The 26,162-nt window shown below is 36.1% G+C and overlaps 7 protein-coding genes across 8 annotated transcripts; 4 read left to right on the top strand and 3 right to left on the bottom strand.

Moving 5' to 3' along the window:
- Window positions 1–4: 4 nt before the first annotated feature.
- Window positions 5–3,584, top strand: LOC110842114 (transmembrane protein 181). The gene is made up of 12 exons (XM_022087828.2): window positions 5–375; window positions 466–569; window positions 674–829; window positions 924–1,174; window positions 1,274–1,317; window positions 1,416–1,452; window positions 1,951–2,050; window positions 2,433–2,560; window positions 2,632–2,781; window positions 2,846–2,948; window positions 3,017–3,247; window positions 3,331–3,584. The coding sequence occupies exons 1-12, from the start codon at window positions 221–223 to the stop codon at window positions 3,471–3,473; spliced, it is 1,602 nt and encodes a 533-aa protein (XP_021943520.1). The 5' UTR covers window positions 5–220; the 3' UTR covers window positions 3,474–3,584.
- On the bottom strand, window positions 3,482–8,451 carry LOC110849668 (homocysteine S-methyltransferase). The gene is made up of 7 exons (XM_022097104.2): window positions 8,126–8,451; window positions 7,802–7,981; window positions 4,693–4,886; window positions 4,473–4,622; window positions 4,121–4,398; window positions 3,819–4,033; window positions 3,482–3,750 (listed from the first exon to the last, which is right to left on the bottom strand). Exons 3-7 carry the CDS (start codon window positions 4,856–4,858, stop codon window positions 3,600–3,602), a joined length of 960 nt encoding a protein of 319 aa, XP_021952796.1. The 5' UTR covers window positions 4,859–4,886; window positions 7,802–7,981; window positions 8,126–8,451; the 3' UTR covers window positions 3,482–3,599.
- On the top strand, window positions 5,009–6,403 carry LOC110849678. Its single transcript, XM_022097115.2, has 3 exons — window positions 5,009–5,360; window positions 5,587–5,760; window positions 5,841–6,403. The coding sequence occupies exons 1-3, from the start codon at window positions 5,176–5,178 to the stop codon at window positions 6,139–6,141; spliced, it is 660 nt and encodes a 219-aa protein (XP_021952807.1). The 5' UTR covers window positions 5,009–5,175; the 3' UTR covers window positions 6,142–6,403.
- LOC110842104 (PRKR-interacting protein 1 homolog) lies at window positions 6,604–7,449 on the bottom strand. Its single transcript, XM_022087820.1, has 2 exons — window positions 7,336–7,449; window positions 6,604–7,251 (listed from the first exon to the last, which is right to left on the bottom strand). The coding sequence occupies exons 1-2, from the start codon at window positions 7,447–7,449 to the stop codon at window positions 6,604–6,606; spliced, it is 762 nt and encodes a 253-aa protein (XP_021943512.1).
- Window positions 8,452–8,526: 75 nt separating the features above from the next.
- Window positions 8,527–17,073, top strand: LOC110842333 (5'-3' exoribonuclease 1). Its single transcript, XM_022088054.2, has 20 exons — window positions 8,527–8,749; window positions 9,458–9,593; window positions 9,667–9,841; window positions 9,952–9,989; window positions 10,058–10,175; window positions 10,257–10,343; window positions 10,421–10,511; window positions 10,636–10,728; window positions 10,797–11,261; window positions 11,331–11,640; window positions 11,717–12,093; window positions 12,179–12,314; window positions 12,418–12,825; window positions 12,901–13,135; window positions 13,239–13,423; window positions 13,518–14,160; window positions 14,252–14,544; window positions 14,671–14,788; window positions 14,872–16,389; window positions 16,528–17,073. The coding sequence occupies exons 2-20, from the start codon at window positions 9,519–9,521 to the stop codon at window positions 16,692–16,694; spliced, it is 5,532 nt and encodes a 1,843-aa protein (XP_021943746.1). The 5' UTR covers window positions 8,527–8,749; window positions 9,458–9,518; the 3' UTR covers window positions 16,695–17,073.
- Window positions 17,074–17,084: 11 nt separating this feature from the next.
- Window positions 17,085–18,048, bottom strand: LOC110842335 (malignant T-cell-amplified sequence 1 homolog). The gene is made up of 2 exons (XM_022088057.2): window positions 17,897–18,048; window positions 17,085–17,763 (listed from the first exon to the last, which is right to left on the bottom strand). The coding sequence occupies exon 2, from the start codon at window positions 17,723–17,725 to the stop codon at window positions 17,177–17,179; it is 549 nt and encodes a 182-aa protein (XP_021943749.1). The 5' UTR covers window positions 17,726–17,763; window positions 17,897–18,048; the 3' UTR covers window positions 17,085–17,176.
- A 113-nt stretch (window positions 18,049–18,161) lies between these two features.
- On the top strand, window positions 18,162–22,543 carry LOC110842334 (armadillo-like helical domain-containing protein 3). Of its 2 annotated transcripts, none has more exons than XM_022088055.2 (19): window positions 18,162–18,413; window positions 18,519–18,638; window positions 18,714–18,806; window positions 19,012–19,153; window positions 19,223–19,393; window positions 19,527–19,651; window positions 19,729–19,868; window positions 19,937–19,977; window positions 20,069–20,207; window positions 20,286–20,298; window positions 20,396–20,474; window positions 20,545–20,567; window positions 20,875–20,898; window positions 20,975–21,059; window positions 21,133–21,204; window positions 21,288–21,460; window positions 21,585–21,699; window positions 21,778–21,932; window positions 21,996–22,543. In XM_022088055.2, exons 1-19 carry the CDS (start codon window positions 18,327–18,329, stop codon window positions 22,191–22,193), a joined length of 1,995 nt encoding a protein of 664 aa, XP_021943747.1. In that variant the 5' UTR covers window positions 18,162–18,326; the 3' UTR covers window positions 22,194–22,543. The 2 variants fall into 2 exon arrangements, with proteins under 2 accessions (XP_021943747.1, XP_035716047.1); XM_035860154.1 differs by having other exon boundaries at window positions 18,164–18,413; window positions 18,501–18,638.
- Window positions 22,544–26,162: the final 3,619 nt, after the last annotated feature.

Raw genomic sequence — 26,162 nt, 5'->3', positions numbered from 1 at the left:
GAGAAAGTTCGCACGATCGATTCGAGCACAACTCCAAGCTACGTATAGCATTAAGGAGGGCAGAGTAAAAGTCAGTCCACGCGTTGTGAAAGTTGGGTATTTCACAGGTGGTGAAAGTGGGTAAAAACAGCTTGAGAAAATTTTACAAAAATATAAATCAGTCTTTTGCAGCAGTGTTTAAAAAAAATTTCGGAAAGAAACAGAAAATAAGTAAATTATTATGGAGTCTGGTAACACGCTTGGCTACTCGTATTACATGCCTCAAGGTGGTATTCCAAACAGGCTGAAAAAAATGTTTGATTTTAATTGTTGTGAGCTTTTTGGAGTGTTTAACCGATATTTGGCCCCTGCGTATCATCATGATCGGTGTGAGAGGTAATAAGCGACTTCTTTTGAGTACACAAAAGAATATTGCTAGCCTAGATTTGTATCTCCATTGTAAAATCTCATTTCGTTGAGTTACAGATCTGTAAAAATGAAGCTTTACACTTTACACAAAAGAGAATTCGTGATCATAATTCTAGGATTTTTTGTGGCAATAGCTCTTGTCACTTTTATTGGCCTTGTGGGTTAGTAATATCATATTCTTATTTATGTATGTAGCAAGCTATATGCTTAATACACGATGGTTTGGTAGAGCCAATCGATTAATTACCTAAAAAATAATGTCTAGGTCCACCCATCACATGGGAAACAGAAATTCAAGGAATGACCTTAGTCAACGAAAGTGAATTGGCTAAAGGTCCATTCGGTTTGAAATCTCCACTCCTTACAACTTACCATCAACAATTGTGGATTATTGCAGGAATTGAGACTCAGAACCAAGACGGTGCGTGAATATTTTTGGGTGTTTCGTATATTTATACGAAATATTTAATACATGATAAAACTGAAGCCATATTCTTCATATTTGAATCCTTTAGATGAAGCGTTCGAGAAGACTTTTGAGATTTTCATAGACTTATTTGGCATTGAGAACGGCAAGGTTGTAAAGATATTGAACCATTCGACGAGGAGGTTTCGAAGGTTGGAATGTCGTGGCGGGGGAGCGTGTGAACCTTTCACTGTTCTCCATCTGACTTTCATTGACTTTGCGAAATATTTTATTGTTGTGAGGTTCTCAGATTTAGAAAATATTAACCAGCGCTACCACATAAAGAACGTTCGCTTCCATGTAAGTCCAATTTTACGAATGAAATCAAACGAATGACCAGGGATAATTAAGAATGACTAATAAATAACGTTTTTTTATATCGGTGATATCGGATTACAGTTTAAGACCTATAGCCCGTCCTTCACCCAATTAGAAATGTCGTTGTGAGTACTAATTTAAAAAGTAGCATCTTTCATATGCATTAGTTAGTTATGTATGTATTACTCAATATTCAGAGCAAACTGAACTGTTTTTTTTACAGCCGATTCATCTATGCCGTTGCCTGTTTTTCAATCACTGTAAGTACACACATTTCAATTTGTAATCAAAGTAACATTACTTTATAGATCCATTTGAGATAATACCGAATTGCAACAGTCACTTTGCTTTGCAATACAAAAAGCTCATCCTGCAGATATTCCTATAATGTCACATAGCCCTACGTACAATGGTTTCTAATTATCCAATATTGTTCACTTGCAGTTTTTATTTTCCATGTCTCAACCTAATATATCATTTTATTTCGTTTTCGTGTCGTGGCCATCCAGACACTAATTTTTAATGTGAATGAAGAAGTAGAAAATATCATCTTCACGTTTTCGTATACAGAATTTGATATTACAACAGCACATTCTTTACTTTAATTCTCTACTGACAATCTTATATTAAGGAGTAAAAAAGTGAGATTGGTTGAAAGGGATGACGGTGGTGGTCTATCTATTGTGTGGGGGAAATAAATGAGTTTTTGAGGTTACACAAATTAATCTTTGAAAAAATTTGTCTTGGTTCTTCTGCAGTGCTGGTTCATGTACTCACTACGACGCTTTATCATGACCGATTGGTCCATTGAGCAAAGATGGATTTCTGTGCTGCTTCCTCTACTCTTTCTCTATAACAGTAAGTCATTTCTTGAGCTATGATATTACACATACATAAGTATGAGGCATCATTTGGCACATGATGCAAAGTGGTAATGGGTTGAATTATTGCATGGTGCGTGGCGAGGAGGAGGAGGTGTAATAATTTACTAATAATGTGCTTTCACACTTTGATAATAAATGCAAATAAATCACAATCCGCCCGAAATCGCAGTGTCATAAGAATGTGACGCCCACGATCAATAAAAAAGAAATACAATAAGTTTACATTTTAATTAACCCCTTTGTATGCACGATGAGTACAATTTGTACATATTTTTGTATGGAGGAGCGATATCGAATAAATGCAATCACTCACTACTTGGAAAGAGGAATTAACTATTTCACTGTTTTTTTTATAGATCCTGTATTTCCTCTCATGTTTCTTGTCAACTCGACGTTTACATCCATGATGGACGCCTTGTTCCAAGTAACGTTTCTGTCAGGACTATGCTTTTTTTGGCTCTCAACTTATCATGGATTGCGGCAGGTGGTGGGATAAGCTGTTCTCCAAAATGCTTTAATTATTAATTTGACTTATTATATAATCATGGTTTTTAGGTTGAGAGGAGAATGCTCACGTTTTATTTACCAAAAGTGATCTTGGTTGGGAGTCTTTGGTTATCGGCCATCATTCTGGCTTCATGGCAAAAGCTTAATACAGCGAAAGACCCGACGTTCAGTTACATTTTGGACACTGATAATTTTAACGTTTGTTATAAAAATACATTATGCTAAAACATGGTGACATTATGTCGATGCTTGATATTTACAGAATTTGAAGAATGTTTTTATCGTGAGTGGAGTGATTTACCTGGTTTACCTCCTATTCTTAATATTGAAGGCTTACAGCGAGTTGAGATCAATGCCATATTTTGGTAAAGTACATATTCGACATGTTTATTAGTTTTCCTCTCCAAAATGTATACATAAAATCTATGCATAGATCTGCGGCTAAAATTTCTCACGGGATTACTACTGATTGTAGTAAAAATGATCTTAACCATCACGTATTTGCGTTTTGGTATGGATATATTGGAGGATCATTTTGTTGCGGACCTTTCTACCAAATACAATTCGTCCGCAGAATTTATGGCATTTTATGGAACACTGAATTTTTACATATTTACGATGGCCTATGTATACTCGCCTTCTAGCTCTGCTGTCTTAAACTCATGTATGGTTGCATAATTAATTATTTCAATTTATTGGATATACTGATTCTATTAATATACATGTTGTAATTGATTTTCTTTGTAGCATCGCAAATAACAAAGGACAATCCCTCATTTTCAATGGTCAATGATAGCGACGATGATGTTCTATATGGTTCAGACGAGGAAGACACAAAAGCACCTTTAAACAAGCACGCGTCAACAAATCATAACGACGACAGTGATTAAAAAGCAAGTCGTTATCATGAATTAATATTTATTAAATTATACGATTCCATTTAATCCTGAAATTATATTCTAATAACAATTCAATGCTTGAGAGCATCAAATATATCATCATTATTCGCTATAACATTAATTTTCGTTGTTGTGCTTGTCAACGATGGACCGCATTGTTTTAATTTGATCAGGTCCAACTTGGCAGCATCCACCAACAATATTAGCCCCCAAAGATATCCAAGATGACAAATAAGTGTCCAGGGTTGGTACTGGGCTTTTGATCCACCTAAATTAAGAATTCAGTTACATGAAGTACACACACACATGTGGGTTTAATCGTCAGCAGATGCATACCCTTGACCAGGTACCCAATCCTGTCCAGAATTTGGATATACTATAATCTCCAAAGGTCTAATTGCTTTGTAGACTTTTACATTTTTTAAGAAAGTTTCCACGTCCTTAGGCATGCAACAATTTATTCCACATGCTACAACCTGTGCATAAGTTGCAACTGTTTTGAACGCATCTTCCATAGGGTCTCCAAATGCTGTTTGACACGGTTTGCCTTCCTGTGCAAGAAATGCAAATCTCTTGACAATGAACAATGATATAATACTAAACAATTTTTCAGAACTATTGAAAATTGTCTTCAATACCTTAATTGAAAAAGAAACCCAGACATTTGTGTTGGGTGAGTGGAGTTTCACCAAATCCAGAATAATCTTTACTTCCTCCAGGGAAGGCATTGTTTCAATTGCCAAGATATCAGCGCCTCCATCAACGAGTGACATTATACGTGGCAAATGCATGTCTTCAATTTCAGATTTTGTCACAGTGGTCATATAAGAACCAGAGTATTCGGAGCCATCGCATCGTAAAACACCGTAAGGCCCTATAGAACCAGCAACCAAAGGGAATCTACTGCAACTTTCATCTGTTGAAAAGACAGTTCAAGTTTATAGTAAGCTGTCATACCATACATATATTAATCTTATCAAAATTAACTACCCAAGGCTTTGAATTTATCCACTGCTACTTTAGCCAAAGTCACTGAATCTCTAATATACTTTTTGCCACTATCAGAATCGACTTTCATGAAGTCCTTAAAGCCCTCCAGTGTCGCTTGGTAAGATGATGTTTCAATAATATCTGCTCCAGCTATAATTTGTTCACCGCATGCATATAAATATCTAGCTATTGATTTTTTATCATACAATTAATAAAGAACCTTGAAGATATTCCAAATGTGTTGCAACCACCGCGTCAGGGTCTGTGATGAGAGCTTTCGCGGTCCAAAGGGGCTCCTTATGCAAATCAAAGGGAACCCGATTATTTAAATCGTTAGACAAACCTCCATCCAGAAGAAAGACTTTCGTATCATTCAAAAGAGACATCTTTTTTGTAGTGAAATTAATGCGAATTCTGAAATAAGCCAAACAAAAATTTTGTTACAAAATCAATCAATTTGAGATTTGAGACGAGTATTTACATGACAGAAAAGTCTCAATTTTCTGTCTCACACTCTTGGAACTTTGTTGTAGCAAAAAGGCGCATGTTGGATCACCACGTTGTACTCAAATTGGTGCTTTCTCTACAAGTGACAAGTGAACTTTCTACCGTTTTGTTTTTGTTATTGTTTATTACAAAACTCTTACAACACATTTTGTTGTTTATTATTTTGTTAAATTTTCGACTCATTTAATTACACAAAATGGTGGCTAAGGGCCCTTCTGTGGCATTCGCTAAAATGCGTCGATTTGCAGAACGAAAAGACAGGTCCTTGTGCGTGATGATGAAAAAGCGTGTCGATATGGATAAGGCCGTGATGGAGGAATTAGTGAAGGGCGTTCATTCTGGGATTGAACGCGTCTTCTTCCCTAGACAAAGGGTGCCCAGGTCAGAGATTACGCATATACCGATACATGCTCAAATATTAGATAACGCACTATCTAATTTTAGAGATTAATAGTTTACACCAATAATTTTATAAAAAGTGAAAAGAGAGCGAATCATTATTATAGAAGTATACGCTTTCTTTCTGTCACAAACCTTTCTAGCTTTTATTTCTCTCGTGATAAAAAAAAACTCACGTTGTATTAATACATTGGATTGTTTATCGTAGATTCTTCTTCGTCCTTTGCAAAGAAGGGAACACCAAGGATGCCGTGGACAAGGCTATCCGTACCGTGAATATTGCCGAATTGGGACCACTCTTTCCGAAGAAGGTCCAAAATAAAGAATTCAAGTTGAACGAGCCAGTAAACTTTGGAGAGATGAAAAATGTTGACCCCTTAACGTAAGATTTAGATATGTATACCTATTTGCAAGCAAGGAAAGTTCACAGAACAAAGCGTTACACATATTTTATATTTCTAGTCTTGTTTTGGAAGCCATTCCCAAAACTTTAGAGACGGAGACGATCAAGAAGGAATTTCCAGCCTGCAAAGATATTGTGCGATTTAATGCTGGGAGATGTTATGTTTCGTTTAACGACATCCCAGATGCATATGAAGCTCTCAAAAAAGTGAAAAATGGACCGCTTTGTGGATTCAAAATCACAGCAAAGTTTAACAAAATTCAGAAACCTAAAAATCAAGTAATTAAAGACAAGTTACAGCAACAACGGGAACACCGAAGTAGTGCAAAAAATGTAAAGCGTCTTAAAAAAAATAATTAGATTCAAGTACGTTAAAAGGAATGTGTATATGAAAATTGAGAATGAAGAATTGTCATAATAATTTAAGGAAGTATTTACTTTATTTGGATCCAACAAATTATTGCTGTTGAAAGTACTTATTATGTATACTTTTGCATAGATGATCGCTCGTTGCATATTTTCACATTAATACAAGTACTTATCAGTAAAATGTCTAGTTTTATAAAACTTGCAATGAAATTAAAGTACATCATAAAAGTGCGTCTTTTCAGAAAATAACACATATTACTATTCCTAGCATTTCTATACAGCTAACTAAGTAGGTTGAATTTATCTATCATTTGTACATTAAAAGTGGAAAGTTGTCTAGCACTTATTTGGTTATAATTCAACCTATAACTTAATGCTTAATGGACTCAATTACACATTGCTAATTATTAACATTATCATAACTTTGCTAAACGCCAAACATGTAACTATAGCCTAATCTGAATCGGAACTGGTGGCAACGTCAGGATAAGCTTGTACTTGTGACATGAGAGAAGAATAAGTTGGAACTACAAGCTTAGGTTTATTATTGCTAGACGAAATAGTTGTGTTGTGGTGACCATTTGTTTTCTGTCCAGCAGAATGAGAGCTATTTCCATTATTATTTGAAGGAGGTTTGCTATCACCACTTGTTGTGTCATCTTCAGTAGAGTCTGAATTATTGCTATCATCATCATTATCGCTCGAAGAATTGCTATCTTCATCATTTCCTTTGTTTTCACCAGGGGTTTGCTGGGTTCGTGCTTTTTTGTTTTTATTTTTCAGCTTTTGTTTAAGCTTAAGGCGCTTTGCTCTCTTTTTCGCAGTTTTCAATTCAGCAATTTTCTTGTTTTCTTCAATCTTCTTTAAAAAATCTTCATCAAGTTGTTCAACCCTCGATTTTTCCACAATTCCCTTTTGTCGAGCATATTCTTTCCTTCTTAAATGCCGGTACACGTGAAATTCTCCACTTCCAGCCCCAGCACTAGAACCCATCACGTTCCGGACAAATTCTGGAGGTGGAGGAAGGTTCTTATCTCTTGGTTTTGTTATCGGAATTACCACTGGTTTCTCTGGGTTCGCAAAAAGTCTTTCCAACTTCATCTAAAATTAAAAAGTACAACAAGTGATTTAGTTTTCGATTCAGATATTATCATGAATTTTAATACAAGTACATGTGTCAATTACCCTCTGATAATCGGCTGTATTTTTTATTGAAACAACAGGAAGATCTGGCCGTTTCTTTTTCTTCTTTTCCGACTTTTGATCTGCAGATGGAATGTTGACTTGCACATTTGCCATGTTGTTGGGATGTAAAATCTATAAACAGCAAACAATTAAAAAATTATTAATTAACTTGACCGTGTTGGCTTTGTTAAATTTTATTAAATGCAAGATACCTTATTCTATTTGTTTGCAGTTCTTATAGTCTGATACGATGGAAGAAAGAAATTTACAAAATAAACTGATGTAAAGAATTGCTCTAACAATTCTAATATCTGAGAGTAATTAAATTCCTTGTTTCGTAACTCGTCATACTTGGTATTGCGACGTATTCATACGACGTAATAGCGATACCCGAATGGGGTTTACGAATTTTCAGCGATACTTATCATTTTATCATATAACACGAATTAGTTACAACTATTATTACCTTATTATTGAAGTTTGTATAGAGTTAGTAGATGTGGAATTGGTGGGCCTGGTCCAGTCTTCGTTGTCAGTGTTCAATTATTATTTCCCTTTCACAGGAACAAGGTCCAATATCGGTCGGTCTCTCGTATCAATTAACAAAACAGTTGCCATAAACGGAACAGGAGGTGAACTGAGCAAACTAAACCAAGAAGAACTGTACTTTCTACAAGGCGGAGGTGATGAGGAGAGAAAGTGGCAGAGGTGTGCAATGTGGTTGGTTGGTGGTGAAGTGAAAGGGATTTAGAAGAGAAGAAGAAAGACGGGCAACCAAATTATAACTCACAAATTTGTGGGACAACAGTAGCAGAAAGAAAGCGAGCGAGCGAGCGAGTGAGTGAAAGTCAAGTGGTTCTGCACTTCACCACATCGATTTGCTCCTTCAAAAAAGCTTTCTCTGAGGACAAAAATAAATGGATGCAGAAATCTCGTCCTCCAATAAAACTCGTATTAATTAAATTGATTTGTCCCTACTTTTAGCTAAAAAAAATCCTGTTTGCTTGTTTTGTTTTTATTATGCGCACGGAGAAAAACCAAATCATAGTGAAAGACAAGACTTCGTCTCATCGTATAAATTGCTGTTGCCAAAAGTCTCACGTCGTCACCGCGCGGTAAGTTAGAACACGACAAACAATTTCACTGCGGCTTTCACTTTCTCCCGATTGTTGCAAATTTATGTTAGCAGGCGTCGCGCATATATGTATTTCAAGCACGCCAAAACACCTCAGACGTAGAGACGGTGTGATAAATACTATCAAAATCAGGTTTTCGTCCTACCCGGTCTCCGATAAGCTGACGGAGTGAGTACAGAGTGGAATTTGCTCGTTTTTTTGCCAAATTCCCCAACATTACAGCAGCAACAAGCTGACAATCTGTTAAGTGTCACTGTTGTGATTTTTGAAAAAAGAAAGTAAGTTCTGATTTTGACAATCGCTTAAAATAAATAGCTACTTAGTTACAGTTGTAGATAATCAGGTAATCCATTGTTTCAGTTCGCAGATTAATTTAACGTTTTCATATCTCGTAAGTTGAGATAAGATAGATAAGAGATTATGTAACATGTATGTATTTATGTATAGTATATGAACAAGCTTCAGATTCTCAAAGTGAAATCAAGCTCAATTTACAATTTATTATTAAATTAAAGAAAGTAAGTTAGTAAGTTAAAAACTGTGTAGGCTTAATTTAATCCGAATCAGGGTCAGAGTCCTATTTTAAATTTTTGTCCGATGATCCAACGACTATAAGATAGACGTATTACCAATTTGTAACACAAAATTCAACGACGTCGATTATATCTCTTATACTTCTTTCCTAGTCACAAGTTACCATACACCTCATAATAAAATTTCCTTCATACCCTTTGGTGTATATGTACTTGCACCCTCATGCCAAATTTATCAAACTGGAACTATCCAAGTCTTGTGTTTAAAATGCTCATTTTAAGACAGTTGATAAAAATCAGGTTCACTGGTTCGTCGGTTAGTGTGTCGCATGCAGACAGATTGACGAACATGAGGGTCCCATAAGCCCTGACTCCGCCTAAAAATCCACATGATTTGAATTTATGATGATTTAATTTGCATTTATTACAACTTTGTAAATTATTTGTTAACAGGGGCATCGGACAGGCTTAGACGTGTGTAAAACCTCAACCTAAATCTAGTACACCTTGCAAAATGGGTATACCAAAGTTCTATCGCTGGACGTCGGAAAGATACCCTTGTCTTTCGGAAAGAATCAAGGAATATCAAGTAATGTTATCTAAAATTCTCTAATGGCACAACTAATCACAGTTCAATATTTATTAACTTCAAACTTTTACAGATTCCAGAATTTGACAATTTGTACTTGGATATGAATGGAATTATTCACAATTGCTCGCATCCAAACGATGAAGATATCCATTTGCGAATCCCTGAGCAGCAAATATTTAAGGATATTTTCCACTATATTGATTTTTTATTTAAGATGATCAAGCCCTGCAAAGTGTTTTTCATGGGTGAGTAAAAATATTGCAATAAAACATGAGTTAGTCCATAAGGCATGAAAACGGTGATGTTATAATTGTATAAAATGGCGTTGTCTCAGAATAGTATTTTTATCCTTCAGCTGTCGATGGAGTTGCTCCTCGTGCCAAGATGAATCAGGTATGAAGTAATATCACAAATAATGATATTAATTTCACCCATATGCCATATACATAATCCAATTACAGCAACGGGGTCGACGGTTTAGGTCGGCTCGACTTGCGGAAGATCAAGAAGCAGAGGCGATCCGGCAAGGAGAAACCTTGCCATCGCAGGAACGATTTGATTCTAATTGTATTACGCCAGGTAATATTACTCTACTCTTATATTGATTGCAAGTAATTATAGAAGTCCAAATGTCTTTTTGCAACTAACTATGATTTACAGGAACCGAGTTTATGGCAAGATTACACGAGCAGTTAAAGTATTTTGTTCAAGTCAAAGTTTCTACGGACCCTCTATGGCAAAGATCAGGTGTGCTTCATGATTTTTGTTAGGCATTTTTATTAATTATTAGTTTGATGTTTTTAGTAATTACTAATTTTTGTCAGGACTTGTGATCTATTTGAGTGGTCATGATGTACCCGGGGAAGGGGAACATAAAATTATGGATTTTATCCGACATGAGCGTTCTAGAGCAGAGTAAGTATGATTTTTTAAAAATTTAATCTTCTTAATCGTATACATAATTTTAAGCAGATCTGGACCTGAAAGGAAAGAAAATCTTACAAACTGAACTAATTATTTTCTCTGTCTTACACTTTAGTTATGAACCCGTTCGTCATTGTCTTTACGGGTTAGATGCTGATCTTGTCATGCTTGGATTATCAACTCACGAACTACAGTTTTCACTTTTAAGGTTTTTTATATATAAATCGTATGACTTTCATTAAGTATTTATCTAAGTATTGCCGTTTTTTATTCCAGAGAGGAAGTTAAATTTTCAAGACCTAGAAAACCAAAAAAAGGTGTAAAACAAGCAATTCCTCCAAAGCCAAATAACGACACTGCCAATTATGACTTGACGAATGTGTCGATATTCAAATATGACCAAAATGGTGTCCCTGGTAGTTTGCCAACATCATCTGAATCTGCAGAGATTGTTGAAAGTGCATTGCTGAAAGAAGGACAGTCATTTTCTGATGCAATTGATAAACCATTAGAACAATTGTCATTGCGTTCTGAGGCTCCTCCTGCTTCTGCACATACAAGCAACAAGGATGATAGCGCGCCACCCCCACCCCCTGAAGAATCAGGAGCAAAAGGATTTTTTAAAGCTCCCCTACCCGAGAAAACAACATTTCTTTTACTACATCTATCATTAATGCGAGACTATATTGACTTTGAATTTCAAGATTTAAAGAAAAACTTGGCCAATCATCCAAACATACAGTGAGCGAATTATTAATATTACTATTTTTGTGTAGCACAATGATTATTAATTTTGTACTTCCTTACCAGGTACGACCTTGAGAGCGTTATTGATGATTGGATTTTAATGAATATTTTGGTCGGCAACGATTTTGTCCCTCATCTTCCTCACGTACATATTGTGAAGGGAGCTCTTCCCATGCTGTATCAACTATATTCTCAAGTTCTGCCTACTCTCGACGGTTACATTAATGAAAATGGTTTATTAAATTTACGCCGATTTGAAATTTTTATTAATAAATTAAGTCAATTTGACATTGAAACGTTCCGTGACACATATGACGATATGAAGTACATGGAATCGAAGACGGGCAAGAATATCGTTCTTGGAGAGAAAATGGTACAAAAAATTCTATTTGTTCACAATGCTACTTATGTATTAATAATATTACTATTTAATTTGTCTTAATCAACAGTTTGAAGGCTTCGACTTTGACGGAGATAACTTTACGGAAGAGCCTCTGGAACCCACAATGTCTCCAGAGCTTAAAGCATTGGCGGAAAGGACCGAAGAGGAAGTGTTTGGTGAGACAAAGGACGGTCCAGGGAAATTATGCACGGATGTGTTTGGTATTGATGATAAATATTTCAACTCTGGCGATTCACCGGAATTGAGGCTCGAATTTCTTCAACATAAAAGAAATTACTACATTTCAAAACTTCACTTTGATGAAATTACTCCAGAGTTTTTACAAATTTTTTGTAAAGAGTACATTCGAGCTATCCAGTGGGTGCTTTTGTATTATTACAAAGGTGTTAGCTCCTGGGGTTGGTTTTATCCATACCACTATGCGTAAGTGAAGAATTAAATTGTTAGTTATTTAGAATAATTGGGTTTAAATTTAGTTACTCATTACGATTTATAATTTTTTTTACAGTCCATTTTGTTCCGACTTGAAAAATTTTGCAAACTTTTCAATTGAATTTGACATTGGAAATCCGTTTCGCCCATTTGAACAGTTGCTCGCTGTCCTGCCCGCTCAAAGCAAGAAGTTGCTTCCAAATTGTTATCAGGTTCGGATTAATATAAATATAATGTATACATTTATAAACCGTATTATGTGACAAACTAAACTTTGTTTGATGATTAATTAATCCCTTGTATTTGCATCTTTAGTGGCTAATGACTGATACAAAATCTCCAATTGTTGACTTTTACCCTGAAAAATTTGAGCAAGATCTGAATGGGAAGAAACAAGATTGGGAAGCAGTCGTCCTCATTCCTTTCATAGACGAGCAAAAGTTATTGGATGTTATGAAAATTGAAGAAATCAATTTAAACCGAGAAGAGTTGCACCGCAATTCTAAAGGAACAATGATGTTGTGCAGCTATACACCAGAGGAAACTGGTCCTATAAAATCTGCTAGCAATTTGTTTCCAGTTTTGGAGTCATCACATGTAAAAATCGAAACTATGAATGATGTTACATACGACCCTCTAACTCTACCAAAAGGAATTCACCCCAAAACGAAAAAGGACACAATCTATCAAGGTTTTCCCACTTTGAAGTCTAAACCGATCAATGTAAGTTATAAGTTTAACTGACAATTCTGTCATCATTGAGATTAAAAATAATATTTTAATTATTATACCTTTTAGGCTATCATTGATAAAGCTGACATCAAAGTCTTTGATTTTGTAACTCGGGAGGAGTCTATGATTCTGAGCCTTGAAGACGTGAAGGATGACCCTGCAGATATTGCAGCCTTGTCGAGGAAACTTATTGGGCGTACTGTTTGGGTTAATTGGCCCCATTTGACATTCGCATATGTAACTGGGATTTTAACTTACAAAGGAAAATATTTCCAAGATTATGCTGGGAAAATAATGCTTGGTTAGCAATTATAGTATTTTTTATCAAAAGCGTGGTTTGATTAATGTTTAATGGATTAATAGATTTTAAATCATGATTCGTGAAAGTTGTTGTTTATTTTTAGATAACGAGTTAATTGGAAGCAGGGTGGAAAAAGAGTTTAACGCAATTGCAAAGGGACTTTCTCAGCGACATTTAAAATGCAAAGGAATCAAACTCGGAGAAATCAAAGTGATTGTGTATGCAAAAATGATGGAAGGTCGGAAAGTACGCTGCAACAATTCTGGTGATGTAGAATTTGAAACCCTTGTAAGTCTCACGCTGCTTACAGTTTTTTCATGTGTTTAACATTTTTGCTTATTCGTACGTAGTTGAATTATTTTTTATAATTAATATTTTTTAGTGGTCAAAACTTCAACAACCTTTTGCACTGAAAACTTGCATGTACGAAGAAAATATCACAGAAATATTCTATCTGGACAGGCAACTGGCCAAGTCATATACTGAACTATTTAAAATTGGAGACGATGTGTTTTATTTGGGGGATAAATTGTTTGGGGCTCTTGGAACAGTAGTAGGTTATGATGTGCCAAAGAAATCTGTGTTAGTAGACTTTAAGGTTGTCCCAGGTAGCAACAACAATAATAGTGAAGTCAATTTAAAAAGTTGTGTCGGTCACAACATCTTAAAAAGTCACGATTACTTCAGTTCATATGCAGCAGCCGGAAAGTGTCAAATCAGTTCCTACGTTCTCTCCAGAATTACTGGCACCGTTTTTGTTTCTGTTGAAAAAGAAACCAAAGCCAATAATAAAATGTTGGCAAAGAAAGCAGCAGCACTGGCTAAACGGGGATCTGGAACCGATGTTTCCCCCACCGATGCAAGCAACTCATCGTCAGATGATGACTTTCCAGCTTTAGAAATGAGGAAGATTAATGTAGGTCTCGACTTGAAGTTCAACAAGAAAAACCTCGAAGTTCGTGGCTACACGTCCAAGCGAGACGGTGCTTGGTTTTATTCAGGGAAAGCCGTTCAACTCGTTAATGGTATGATTATTGCTCACTAATTGCTATCTTAATTTTATGTGAAAAACAAAAGTTTAATCAATAAGTTCTATATTTTGAATTCGAATTGCAGAATTTGTGATGGAATTTTCTGACTTTATAAGTTTTTTAAGTCGAGTTGAAAAGGGACGAGATGTATTTGATGCTGGAGAATTTTTCCCTGATAAACCATTAGAAAGAATAAATGAGATGGTAGAATGGCTGGAAGAAAAAGGAGTTCGAGATTTACCAAGAATTCCAACCAACACCAAATTACTTGATGATGAAGACATTGACTCTGTTTGGAAGTATATCTTGAAACATAAGAGCCCATCTAAAAAGACAACTATAAAAAAATGGACCGTCCAGCCGAATTTTCTATTAAAGGTTTGCATTTTTTGACGCATTGTAATATAGCATAATTTCGTATATATGTAATAGTGTTGACATTTTCAAGTAAATATATAGGCCATTGATTAATAATTAATGAGGCCTTTACTTTCTATGATGCAGCCTGGACTCGATCGAGGTTGTGTTCCACCAATTCCTCATTGTTCTTATACCATATTGGACCGAGTGATTTGTGTTGACCGAGGAGCGCCTATTCCTGTGGGCCGGCGTGGGACCATTGGTGATTAACTTAGCATTCTTATTATTAACATTTAATATTTCAAGAGTTTCTGTGACTTAATAAGATACCGATTAACTTTATAGTTGGAATTCAAACTCCACAAGCTTCTGAACCGGAACAAATTGAAGAATCTTTCAAGTCTACTGGAGCAGCCACACTAATGACATTAATCATTCTTTGCGATCCAGCCGCGGATGTTTTTGATAACCCAGAAAATGTTGAGCTCAGCAACAGCGAACGGAAAGAATTAAGTGGAACCCTAGCATCACTATTACGGATAACTGATCCTGGTCAAGAAACAGTTGGTTTTGAGATGCCCAAAGCTAGTAAAAGAAGTGTATCTTCAGATTTGAAACCCCGTTTAATAAAACTTTATCCATACCAACTCCTTAACCTCACAGAAGGCCCAGTTACTCTGCGTCAAAGCCACAAGGATTCAAAACAATTGCAGACTATCACTGGCTTTCATATGAATGGACATGTAAAGCAGCCCCAAAAGTTGCAAGAATTGACACAAAACAGAATTGTTCCTCTAATGTCTCAATCAGTGGGAACTATTCAGTCACGGTCTTCGGCTCCAGGCCAGTCTTCCTCTGCAAAAAACAATAAGGACTTTGTCCCATTCGAAAGCAAACGAGTCCAAGCTTCTAAACAAAAGCAACAACTGGCACCTGTACCCCAGGATTACACTAATAAACCATCTAAACCAGAGCAACTCAACAAGGCTCAAATACAGATAATGGGTAGAGTGAGTAACAATGGAACCTTAGACAAAACAGCTAAGGCTTTGCCCTGGCCACCACAACCTCTGGTAAAAGTTGAAGTGCCGATTAACGAATCGTTCTCTGTAGCCGCTTTTCTTCAGCAACAATTTAATGCTGCGCCAATAAATAAGCAAAAAGAAGTTCATAATAAACAACAGCCCCCTCCTGCCCATCCTCCAGTTGAAACAGCAATAAAAGAACCACCTCTGCCAGAATACATGCATGCCGTTCCTAAACCACTGATGCCAGCCATTAATGTCCGTCCGAAACAAGTCAATCAATCGAATCCGCCAAAGGGATGTTCAGAGATTTTTTCTGCAGCAACAGCTTATCACCCACCTTCTGTACATCCTGAATCAATTCCCGTGGTACAGCCTACAGCAGCACACGGAAGTCAGGAACCTAATCAAATTTTGGAAATGTTGAACAAGGCTACAACCCGTCACTATAATTCTAAAAAGCCTCGATCTCAGCAGCAACAGCAAAGTAGGAAAGGAAAAGGACCAGGTCCTTCAGCTCCGCCCGTCAACTTGCCATTTTCAGCATGTCGACCACCCGTCCCAAGTCCCCCCTCAAATTGGACTCAACATAGATATGCTGCTCCAATCGTACCTACAAATTCCACGAATCATCCTCAGAGGGAACAAAGACAACACAACTTTCATTCTAGACAATTTGTTTCTCAAAGGTTCTTTGTGCCACTGCAAGTGTCTCGGAATGCTTCTACTGCTTCTAGTAAACGCCAACCTAACCCTCGTATCCCACAAACCCCGTCCAATAATAGAGCTGAACAATTGCCGGAGAAACAATTAGCAGGAGATTCTATTTCGCAACCTGGTAATAACTTACTTAACCATTAATCTGATTTCGTATGTATATATGTATTTAGATTGTTCTTCTACATACATAAATATGTACCAAAAGAAGAAATAATAATTAACTATTAAATAACTTACTGAATGACTTAAATTATAGGATCAAGTAGTAAAACATCGACAGAAACGGTGAGTAAAAAGGAACCCGTACTAAAGCTGGCACCAGTTGAACCCCAGGAGTCTGCTCCGACCACATCATCTGCCGAAACATCGAAACCACAAGGTCGAAAATCTCGTTTGGCAGCCAACTTTGGAAATAATTGTTAAAATATTTTGGATTAGGAATAATTGCAAGAAGTTTGGTATAACATGTTGTTAGAAATGGAAAGATTATCTACTCAACTTTGCGACTTTACGTACACATATTCCGAATTTTATAATAGTCCATAATAATTAATGCAGGTATGATTCATGCATTTGTATGCATGATGACACAAAATCGGACGACCCAATTCAATAATAATTATTATATTACACAATTACACAATAGATTTCTATAAAACTATAAATATAAAACTCACTCGTAGTCTTTTTTAGTTGGTACTCTAAATTATTTTGAATGGTACCATTTTGTAAAATGGGCAATGGAACGTGATTTCGTAATAGATACTGATTTTATGTTAAAATAAAATAATCTCAAAACATGTTTTGAACGCATGCAGTTCTGAAATGGCAAATATTATTCAACATACAAACTTGAAGTTTTTATACAAGATGCTTAATTTAACCATTTATATTATTATGGGCGGTTATTTAACTGGTTTCATCGTCCACAAACCATCGTTTAAATAATGAACAGTTTCAATTCCTATGCCCTTGTTAACCTTAGAAATATCATCTGTCGACATGACTGTAATTCCCACCGCCAAAGCATGTTTCTTCCCTTCCGCCATGACCGCAACTATCGTGTTCTTGGGTACATCTGACATTCTTGCACCCGGGGATGTGAGTCCTGGACACATAATATTGGCCCCACTCAGGACAAATTTAATAGCCCCCTTGTCTACTTGCTCCTGGGCCAACATGGAGGGGTATTTGTGCAAAAGTCGCAAAGTGGGGAACCAGCATCCTTCTCTCTGTTTAAAAAATAGGGGTTCTCCAGACGAAGGAACCAAGACTTCAATGTGGTCGTGACATTTGACGATTCGAAAATTTTCCTTTTTCGGCAAAATCTGATCAATGTAGGGTTCAACTTCTGGGTACAACTCGACCACTTTGTTTCGGATTCCTTTCTGTACGGAAGACTTGAGCTGCTGCACCCCAGACACGTTCTCCTTGTCGTCAAACTTTTTAAACATTTCAAAATGTGTGGGACTCTATTCAGTACTTTCCAAACCTGCAATTGTGAATAATCCAGTTATTCTTTGACAAACAGCTTGCATAAAACTTGCATTGATAATATGGAATATTATGGAATACCGAAGTATTCCAAATTGGAAGTTCCAATCATTTCAATTAATGAAACTTACCCTTATTTTCAATTATTTTGAATAGAATGCAATGAATGATTTCACCAATTGTATATTATGTGAATATTTATAATATAATAGTAGTTCAAAATATAGTAAACTAATTAAACCACCGGAATAATTGAATGGAATACAAAAATGAGCAAGCGGGGACCAAGACAAGTTGCACGATACGAGAAACGCAAACTGCGGTTTCTTCAAATAAACTCAAATGACAACATATTAATTTCTCGGCTTGTTGATGTTTGATAATTCTGTCTGTCATCTGTAGTATACAAGAAAAGGAGAACAGAATCTTGAATGTGACCACCAATTATTCAATTGTTCTTTGTAATAAGTTATTGCTAATTTATAACATAACTTGGTACGTGAAGGCAACGGCTTTTTCGACACATATACTAATTGATTGGCGAATTAGGCGTAAGATAAAATGTCCCTTCGAAAGACGTCCACGCATACTCTGGGCAAGAAACAACTCAAGGAAAAAATCGTTCAAATCTATGAACAGCTTCTGCAGGTGAACAATCATTTGTTTTTGTCAAGTTTGTTTACGCGTATTATTAAGACGCAGTATGTGGTACCATATCATTTATTTTTGTTGCAGTATTATTGCTTTTTTTAGGGAGAGGACCCATCACTTTCAAATACAAATTTTTGGGACGAGTTCTTCCTCTTGAAACCCAAGCCTAGTATTCTCGAGCAGGAGATCGCTAAAGCTCGAGACCAGTTGTCATTCGTCAAGGTTAGGCGACATGAATTTGAACAATCTAAATTAATTTAGTAAATAATTGTGTAATAAATTTCTTTAAATTTACAGCCCGTCATTCGGTCTTTGTTCATAAACTGCGTTAATGTTCTTGGTGATTCCACTTCAAGCTCTTATCACATCAAAATATGCAACTCGTTCCAGGTATTTAATTGAGAATTATTATGCTGATTTTACTAAACTTGAAGTGAGTTAGTTATGTGCTGTGCGAATGGAGCTAAACTCACGAGAAACCCTAGTCTCAGCACAAGGTACTTCAGGAGGCCGTAGGTTTAAGCTCCACCCGCACAGTACATAACTCGTTCACTTTATGTATAAAACGTGCCGATTTTAACTATGATATTTTAAGACAATGACGGGAATCATTGATGGAGTCGTTAAACTCATCAAAACAGAATTTGGATATGATCTGCTAGATGCCTTAATGGGATTTGAAAATGCACCGAGGATTATTAACTCACTGTTAAACCATTCGTCTGCTATTCTATCTGGTATGCTATTTCGTTTCCTACGTATCTTTTGTAGATTAAAAAACTTTGTATTTCGTTCAATTGGCCCAGGATCACAAGATTTCCCAAAATGTGTAAAGGAATCATGCATGCACTTCCTGCTAATGATGATGACCTCGACAGAAATTTTGTCCAAGAATAAACTGATGGAGTACGTTGTCACCAACAGCAGTTTGCTAGAGTGTCTGTTTCTACTGTTGAGTCAAACAGACACTCGAATTGGTAAGTAAATTACACATTTTTTATGTACATCATTTAACATCAGTGTCACATATTAGCAGCTTTTCTCATTACGTTATCACATATTATCATCGTTCAAACTCAATTTGCACCGTGTGGCTTAACTTTATTTTAGATTTTGGACATGACTGCCTTGTCATGCTCGTCTTATTGGTGAATTATGAGAAGGACCGACCGAATGACTGTGCTGTGAGATTATCGCTGTTGGATGATCATTTGACTTTGAATGGTTACAGCCAAGTAATATTGCTCAACAATTAAGCCATATGTATAAGTGGTTGTATGTAAATATTGAAATTGGCTCGTTTATGATCTAGTCAATCACTGCTGGTCTCTCTGAATTTTGCGTGCAAAATTTTGTTTCTTCCGACAATAATTCTGGATGGTTTCATTCCATTACGTCGATGGTTGGTTCGATGTTTGTAACTGATGAAAATTCAAAAAATGAGAGCCTTTGGTATGTATTATATTGTATCGGAGTTTAGCTGTATGTTGTTTGTTCATTTAATTGAGTTTCTTTTTCAGTGGTGCAAAGATTGGCTTGTTGGTCGCATTTTACGAAGCGGGTAAGGTATTTATTAAACCGTAGTGTTAAATAATACATAAGATTGGCCCTTTTAATTCTTCAGCGCCTATTTGCATTTTCTTATTTTTCAGCCCACCTTAATCGCAATTTTATGACAACGCTTGCAAACACCAAAACAGACACAAGCCCAAATAACACTCTATCGCAAAATGTGACATCACCACTCCAGTTGCCTCCGTCAAATCTTCTTGTTACATTTATGGAATACACGTATGTGACCATCCAGCGAGATGTAAAAATTATTCATTATTTAATTAATTGCTGTTTATATTGAAATATTTGTATTAGGTCCTTAATTATGGTGAGTTTCTGGTTTTAAATTCACCATTCTCAATTTATTTATTTATATAGCAATTCGGGTAATGCATGTATTATTTAATAATACTTACTGTTTTCAGGCGACTCAAGATGTAAAGTCAGAATCCAGCTCAAATCTGGTGAAACTTTGTTTCATAATTCTGACTTGCATAGCAGAAGGTAATTTATAGTTTTTATTCAGTATTTTTATTCAGTTTTTACTCAGTATTCTTTCTTGTTTCAATTCCAGACCAGTATGCGAATGCTTTAATGGTGAGTTTAGGTCTTTTTTGAGTTCATGTTTCGTAAGAGTTGAAGGGTGTTGACCTTTTTGGTATATGGGAAAAGAACAACGATCATTCTGAGCTGCAAATCTGCATCTTTGCTTTGCCACATTGTAATTCTAACAGTGTGTATCTCCTTAACTCTGTCTCCGAAGTCAATTGTAATCTTCGATAAAACAGTATATAGATATTGGAGTATGCTCTGTCATGGTCCTCTGCTACTTTCTAGGCCCACGTGTTAGATTTATTTAGTTATATATTATATATATATGTACTAATTTACTTTTGTCTTACAGAGTGATCCACATTTAGTATTTCGGGTTAGATAGATTGTTTATTTAACATTTATGAATAAAATAAGGATCTTTAATCTTATATGCACTGTTTTCCATATAGGTACACTTGCACCGTGTTCCTATGAGACATCGTAAAGTCGCTGCAGATACAAAGCCTCCAGTTTCACTAGTTTGCGCTTTGATGGGTTTGTGATCTTTTTAAATTTTGAGTTTTTGAAGCTATGAATTTAATGAAGGATATTATATGTGCTGATCTAGATCTCATGGTAGAATTCTTGATGACACATTTGACTAAGCGATTACCATATGAAATGTACATACAGAGTGCTGGTATGATGTTCTTCACCTTATGACACAAATGGCATCGCTATGTTGTCATTCTATTTCTGATAAGGCAATACTATGTATTCCAGGTATTATTCATCGGGTTTTATGCTACCAGAAAAAGTCTAGAACCAAAATTTCTTACGATTGGAGGCAATTATGGAGTGCTTGGTTCACTGTGATCAAATTTGTCGTATCTAACGAAGTTTCTCTGATAAAGAAATTCGACATTTTTTATTTGGCCTTGCAAATTGTTAACATGGTAAGTTTTTTGCTCTTATTTTAGCCAATCAACTATAGTCTGACCTTCTCAGCTGTATGGGCATTTGCCTAAAAACGGATATGGACAGATTTGTAGACGTGCGTCATTTTTATTGTTCTTACAGATCAATTTGTTTATCACGTATGGAGACACTTTCCTCTTGACAGCAAACTCTTATGACGAGCTCTACTACGAGATTATCCGTTGCCAGCAAACGTTTGATGGACTATATTCTCTAAGTACATGACATTCATGTTAAATATAGATCAATGTCTGTTTTCACTTGGTTTTTGACAAAATACTTATCAAATTTTAAGCTGCTCGATTTACAACCAATGGTAGCGAACATCAAATAAGTGCAACAAAGCTACTGTATGCGTTATGCAACGTTCGTGCAATATTAACGCATTTTTCTCCCAAGATTGATGAATTTTTAACTAGTCAGAACATAAGTACTCCAACAGAAGAACAGGTCAATATATAATTTATATTTAATTTTCCACGAAATTTATTATATCTAATATGAATAATACAGATAATTGAAGTCGTCCGCAACAATTATGAAAGCTTAACACTAAAGATTCCGGACAGCTTTGACCAATTCGAGAGATACTCAGAAATCCCCAAGCATGCTTCATTCTTCACCTCTGTGATAAGAGTAGTAATTAAGGACACCCGTCATAAATTTGTGTGCAAAAATATCGATTATACTCCGATTTTGGTTGGAGAATAAACGATATCCTTATATATTCACTAGTTGCGAGCATGTGTATAGTAAATATAGAAGATAATATAAAATGGAACTCAAACTTTCCAGACTACCAAAGAAAATTGAATGATGGATTCCTCTTCAAATATTTGTTTTCAGTTTTCCTTTTTGTCAACGACTTGTATTGTATGTAAACTATTTCTTACAGAATCAACCTAGGTTTTTATATATACACGCCAGTTTTATTAGTAATAAACAGTATGTATTTAGTGGAGGAAATAAAAACTGTATTATTCCTATTAATATGTTCATTTCATATTTATGTGACTACGTTAATAAAGAAAATAATAATTGTACCATCACCAAAGAAAGTATATTCCAAGTGTGCTGATGAGCTTATTACAAATATATTACTTTGTCTCAACGCTGTTGCCACCTAATCTGTGTATACTACATATTTTGTTTAAAATTAACAATACGTAGCTCACAAATCCTGACATCCATCCTGTTCATATCAAAATGTTTCCTTTTATTGGAAAATGATGAGAGAGAAAGAAATCTGAGTTTGGGAAAAGTCAACAAGAAGAACTTGGAGTGGTGAACGAGGGAAAAGTTACAAGGATCAATTTGCCATCATACAGTATGCATATGTAGAAGGACGGCCTTGGCAGTTGATGCGTATGTGAAAAGGGATGACGGGGAAAGTTCTTGCTTTCTCCGACCAAACAACCAGCAGCCTCTTCAAAAGACTCTCCGCCAACTAACTCTTTTACCGCACCCGACTTTCTGACTTTCTGCATGCAAATGTGACAAAGAAAATTGCTCAATTCAACAAGTGACACTGCTGCCTTAAAAGCAGGACCAATTTCCACACAAACTGCTTTATCATGTGCACTCTTCTCATTATTTTACTGTCTTCCTTCACGTCAAAAGCAGGATTTGTTTATATTTCTCGCCGTCTTAGAACGACATCCCAAGTTAGTTCCTTAACTTTGCTAAATTCGTACTACTAGGGTATCTATTTAGTAAGACAGGAAATAGACGACGCCCTGGAATAGCAAGTTGTACATTATAGCAAGTTACAAAAATATTCACACGTTCTGGTGAATTGTGACAAGATCAGTCTATTTTAAGTTAAGAAATACGAAGAATGGACGATACATGGTTTCCATTCAGCTCCATTGACTCGCACACCTGCAGATGCCTACTTTCTCCTTATTGTTATGTGGTAAGTAGTGAGTTGTGACGCGTTACATAATTAGTTGCAAGTCTCACTACTTATTCAATCTACGAGTCCATTTTTGTCCATGTTCTCTGCTTTCACCACAACAATGGCGTCTCTCTCTTTCCGTCATACATTTCGGACACCATTTTCCCTTTATGCTAGGCACATAATTCGATTACGAATCCTAAGTTTGTTAACTTTAGATGAAACCCATCGTTGCATTTAGCAAACGCTTTGTCGCCAAATTATCTTGCCGTAGTGTAAACGGACGAATCCTCCTGTCAATTTACATTGATGTTGCTGTTTCAAAACCCCAAGTGTAATTTTATATATGTATATAATATGCATAGAAATAGATACTACTCGAGTGAATTAATATTAATGCAGCCGAGGGCTAAAATTAAACCTAACCATATTACTTATTATTCGAGTTTCATATATAAATAGATGCATACACCTCTGATTAATTGTCGGCTTAAGTGTTAACAAATGCTGCCAGTCTAATCCACAATTGTGAGTATTCAGTCCAGGAAGAACTGCATGTTTACTAAATAGGTACATAAGTGCATATCTTTATAGTACATATGTACGTATGTATGTATCTACATATAGTATATAGTACATAAATATGCAGTTTCAACTGGTAAAAATGAAAATCTCATCTCATCCCACTCAAGTCATGCTGTTGTGTGTGCGTATAAATGAAGGCAACCCAGTGAACCACTGAATTTGACTTTTTGACTTTTCATTATATTAGGTTGATGAAATCGTAGGGAAATTGGTTATTTGAGTACAACGAAGATTGGAAGATTGCTATAATGCTGTGCGTACTGTTATGTTATTGAATCTTGGAAATTGACTGGCTCAGACTGGCTGAATTCCCTTCTGCAACGGGGAAGGAGTCATATCTAGCATTGAAAGAAACTCAGGGAAAAAAGACGCAGGGAAAAGTTTGCGGACATGTATTCGCATTCTCAAGAACGGTATCACATCTCCTTCCTGGCTGCTTTCTCCTCCTCAACCTCCGTGAAAATATGAGATTTTCGGCTCAAGATGGCCTGTCTGACTGACTTTGCACTAGTAATTCTTCCTCTTGAAGGGATTTGTATGAGGAGCATCATTTTTCGAATAAGTCACACTCTCAGAGCCAAAAAGAGAGAGATAGAGGCGGAGAAAGTCAGCAATAAGTTTTATTTTCTCCCCAACCTAAAAAGTAATTGTGCAGCATTGTATGGCCAAACAAAGAAAGACGACTTATTCTTACGTTCATTGTGTCCAATCTCACACACTGCGTATCATCGTACGTTGTTGTAACGTGAGAAAAAAATCCGCGTGCTACCAATTTGCGTCAATGCACCCCTTCTGACGAACGAAGTGTCACAATAATGTGTATGTACGTACATATACCAGCGTATGCAGATACACATTTGGTCTGCTCGTGTGCTCACCTCTCACTAAATGCTCGCTTACCTTTTCCTTTTCAAACTTTTGGTTCATTATAAGGAAACTTGTCTTGGTTCGAGGGACGCATTATCGACTTTCTTCAACTCGACGTTTATGCATGAATGATGAAGAAATAAATGAGATTGGAAACTTGCTGGGATTGGAAAAGTTACACTTCTTAATAATTCCAAGAAATCTGAAGTCATACATCAATGTACAATACACACCTGGCAGGCACATGATCCGATTAATATCAGAGCTTTAACAGTAGAATGAATGAATGATGCATTCTCATTGGTTAATTTAAATATTTCGTATGATTTATAGGAATAAGTATTTCTAAATTTCAGCACAGAAAATTGTGTACGTGACACTTTTCTGTAGCTTGGAGAAAGCTCTAATGTTTCCGCCCTGGCCGTAAATTGACCTTTAGTGGGATAATCAAAGTAAATATTTCGACTTGCGACGTAATTGACGACGGTCTCAGATATTGAGTAGGCAGGAGTGGATCACTCGAAACAAAATGAGCTTATTTGAGATGGCAACACACATTGTAACCACAAGCCGATCATATGTACAAGTATATGTATGCACATATGTACATATGCTCCTATTGATTAAAGATCTCCTACCACCCTATGGTCCAATTATTTCATTATCGTCATCCCAATGCACATTATATTTAAAGACGATGTGGTTCTGGTGCTTAACATTGGTACAAACTAAACTAAATGAAAACCAAATACAGATAATGAATATACTCATATTCGATATCTAGGTATGTATATACAATTGTATAAATGTAGCAAACTACATATATAAATACATTTATATGTATGGGAATGAATATTGAAATATGTGTATACCGTACAACCGTGTAAATATAAAGACGGAAAGAGCCGTTGACTCGAGTGGGGTTCTTAATTGGCTAAACACTGTCACCCCTGATGACAACTAATGAGTTTGCTTGGATTAATTTGAGATGGTTTCCCTATTAGTTGCCTCTCCATTTCATCTCGAGAACCAGGATACTTATCCTGTAATCAATTAACCATAGTCTCTCCCATTCTCATAAAGAAAGTGTTGGTAACTCATAGAACGAATGACCTATCACCCAATAGAATGCGAGCCCTCTTGCTGACGTATCCACGAGGTCTGAAACAACATCCATATTCCATTCTCTGAATCGCACCTCGCTTAAATGACCAGTATCAAATGGAGCACTTGGCTTTCTCCATTATGTAGCCACCGACGTGGAGGGCTTCCTTCCATTACTCACTATCTTCATCAAATAGAAATGAGGCAGTTGTCGTTACAACAGCATG

The sequence above is a fragment of the Folsomia candida genome, unplaced genomic scaffold (assembly GCF_002217175.1).
Source record: "Folsomia candida strain VU population unplaced genomic scaffold, ASM221717v1 Fcan01_Sc001, whole genome shotgun sequence".
Classification (NCBI taxonomy): Eukaryota; Metazoa; Arthropoda; class Collembola; order Entomobryomorpha; family Isotomidae; genus Folsomia; species Folsomia candida.
This window is presented reverse-complemented; position numbering and strand designations above follow the sequence as displayed.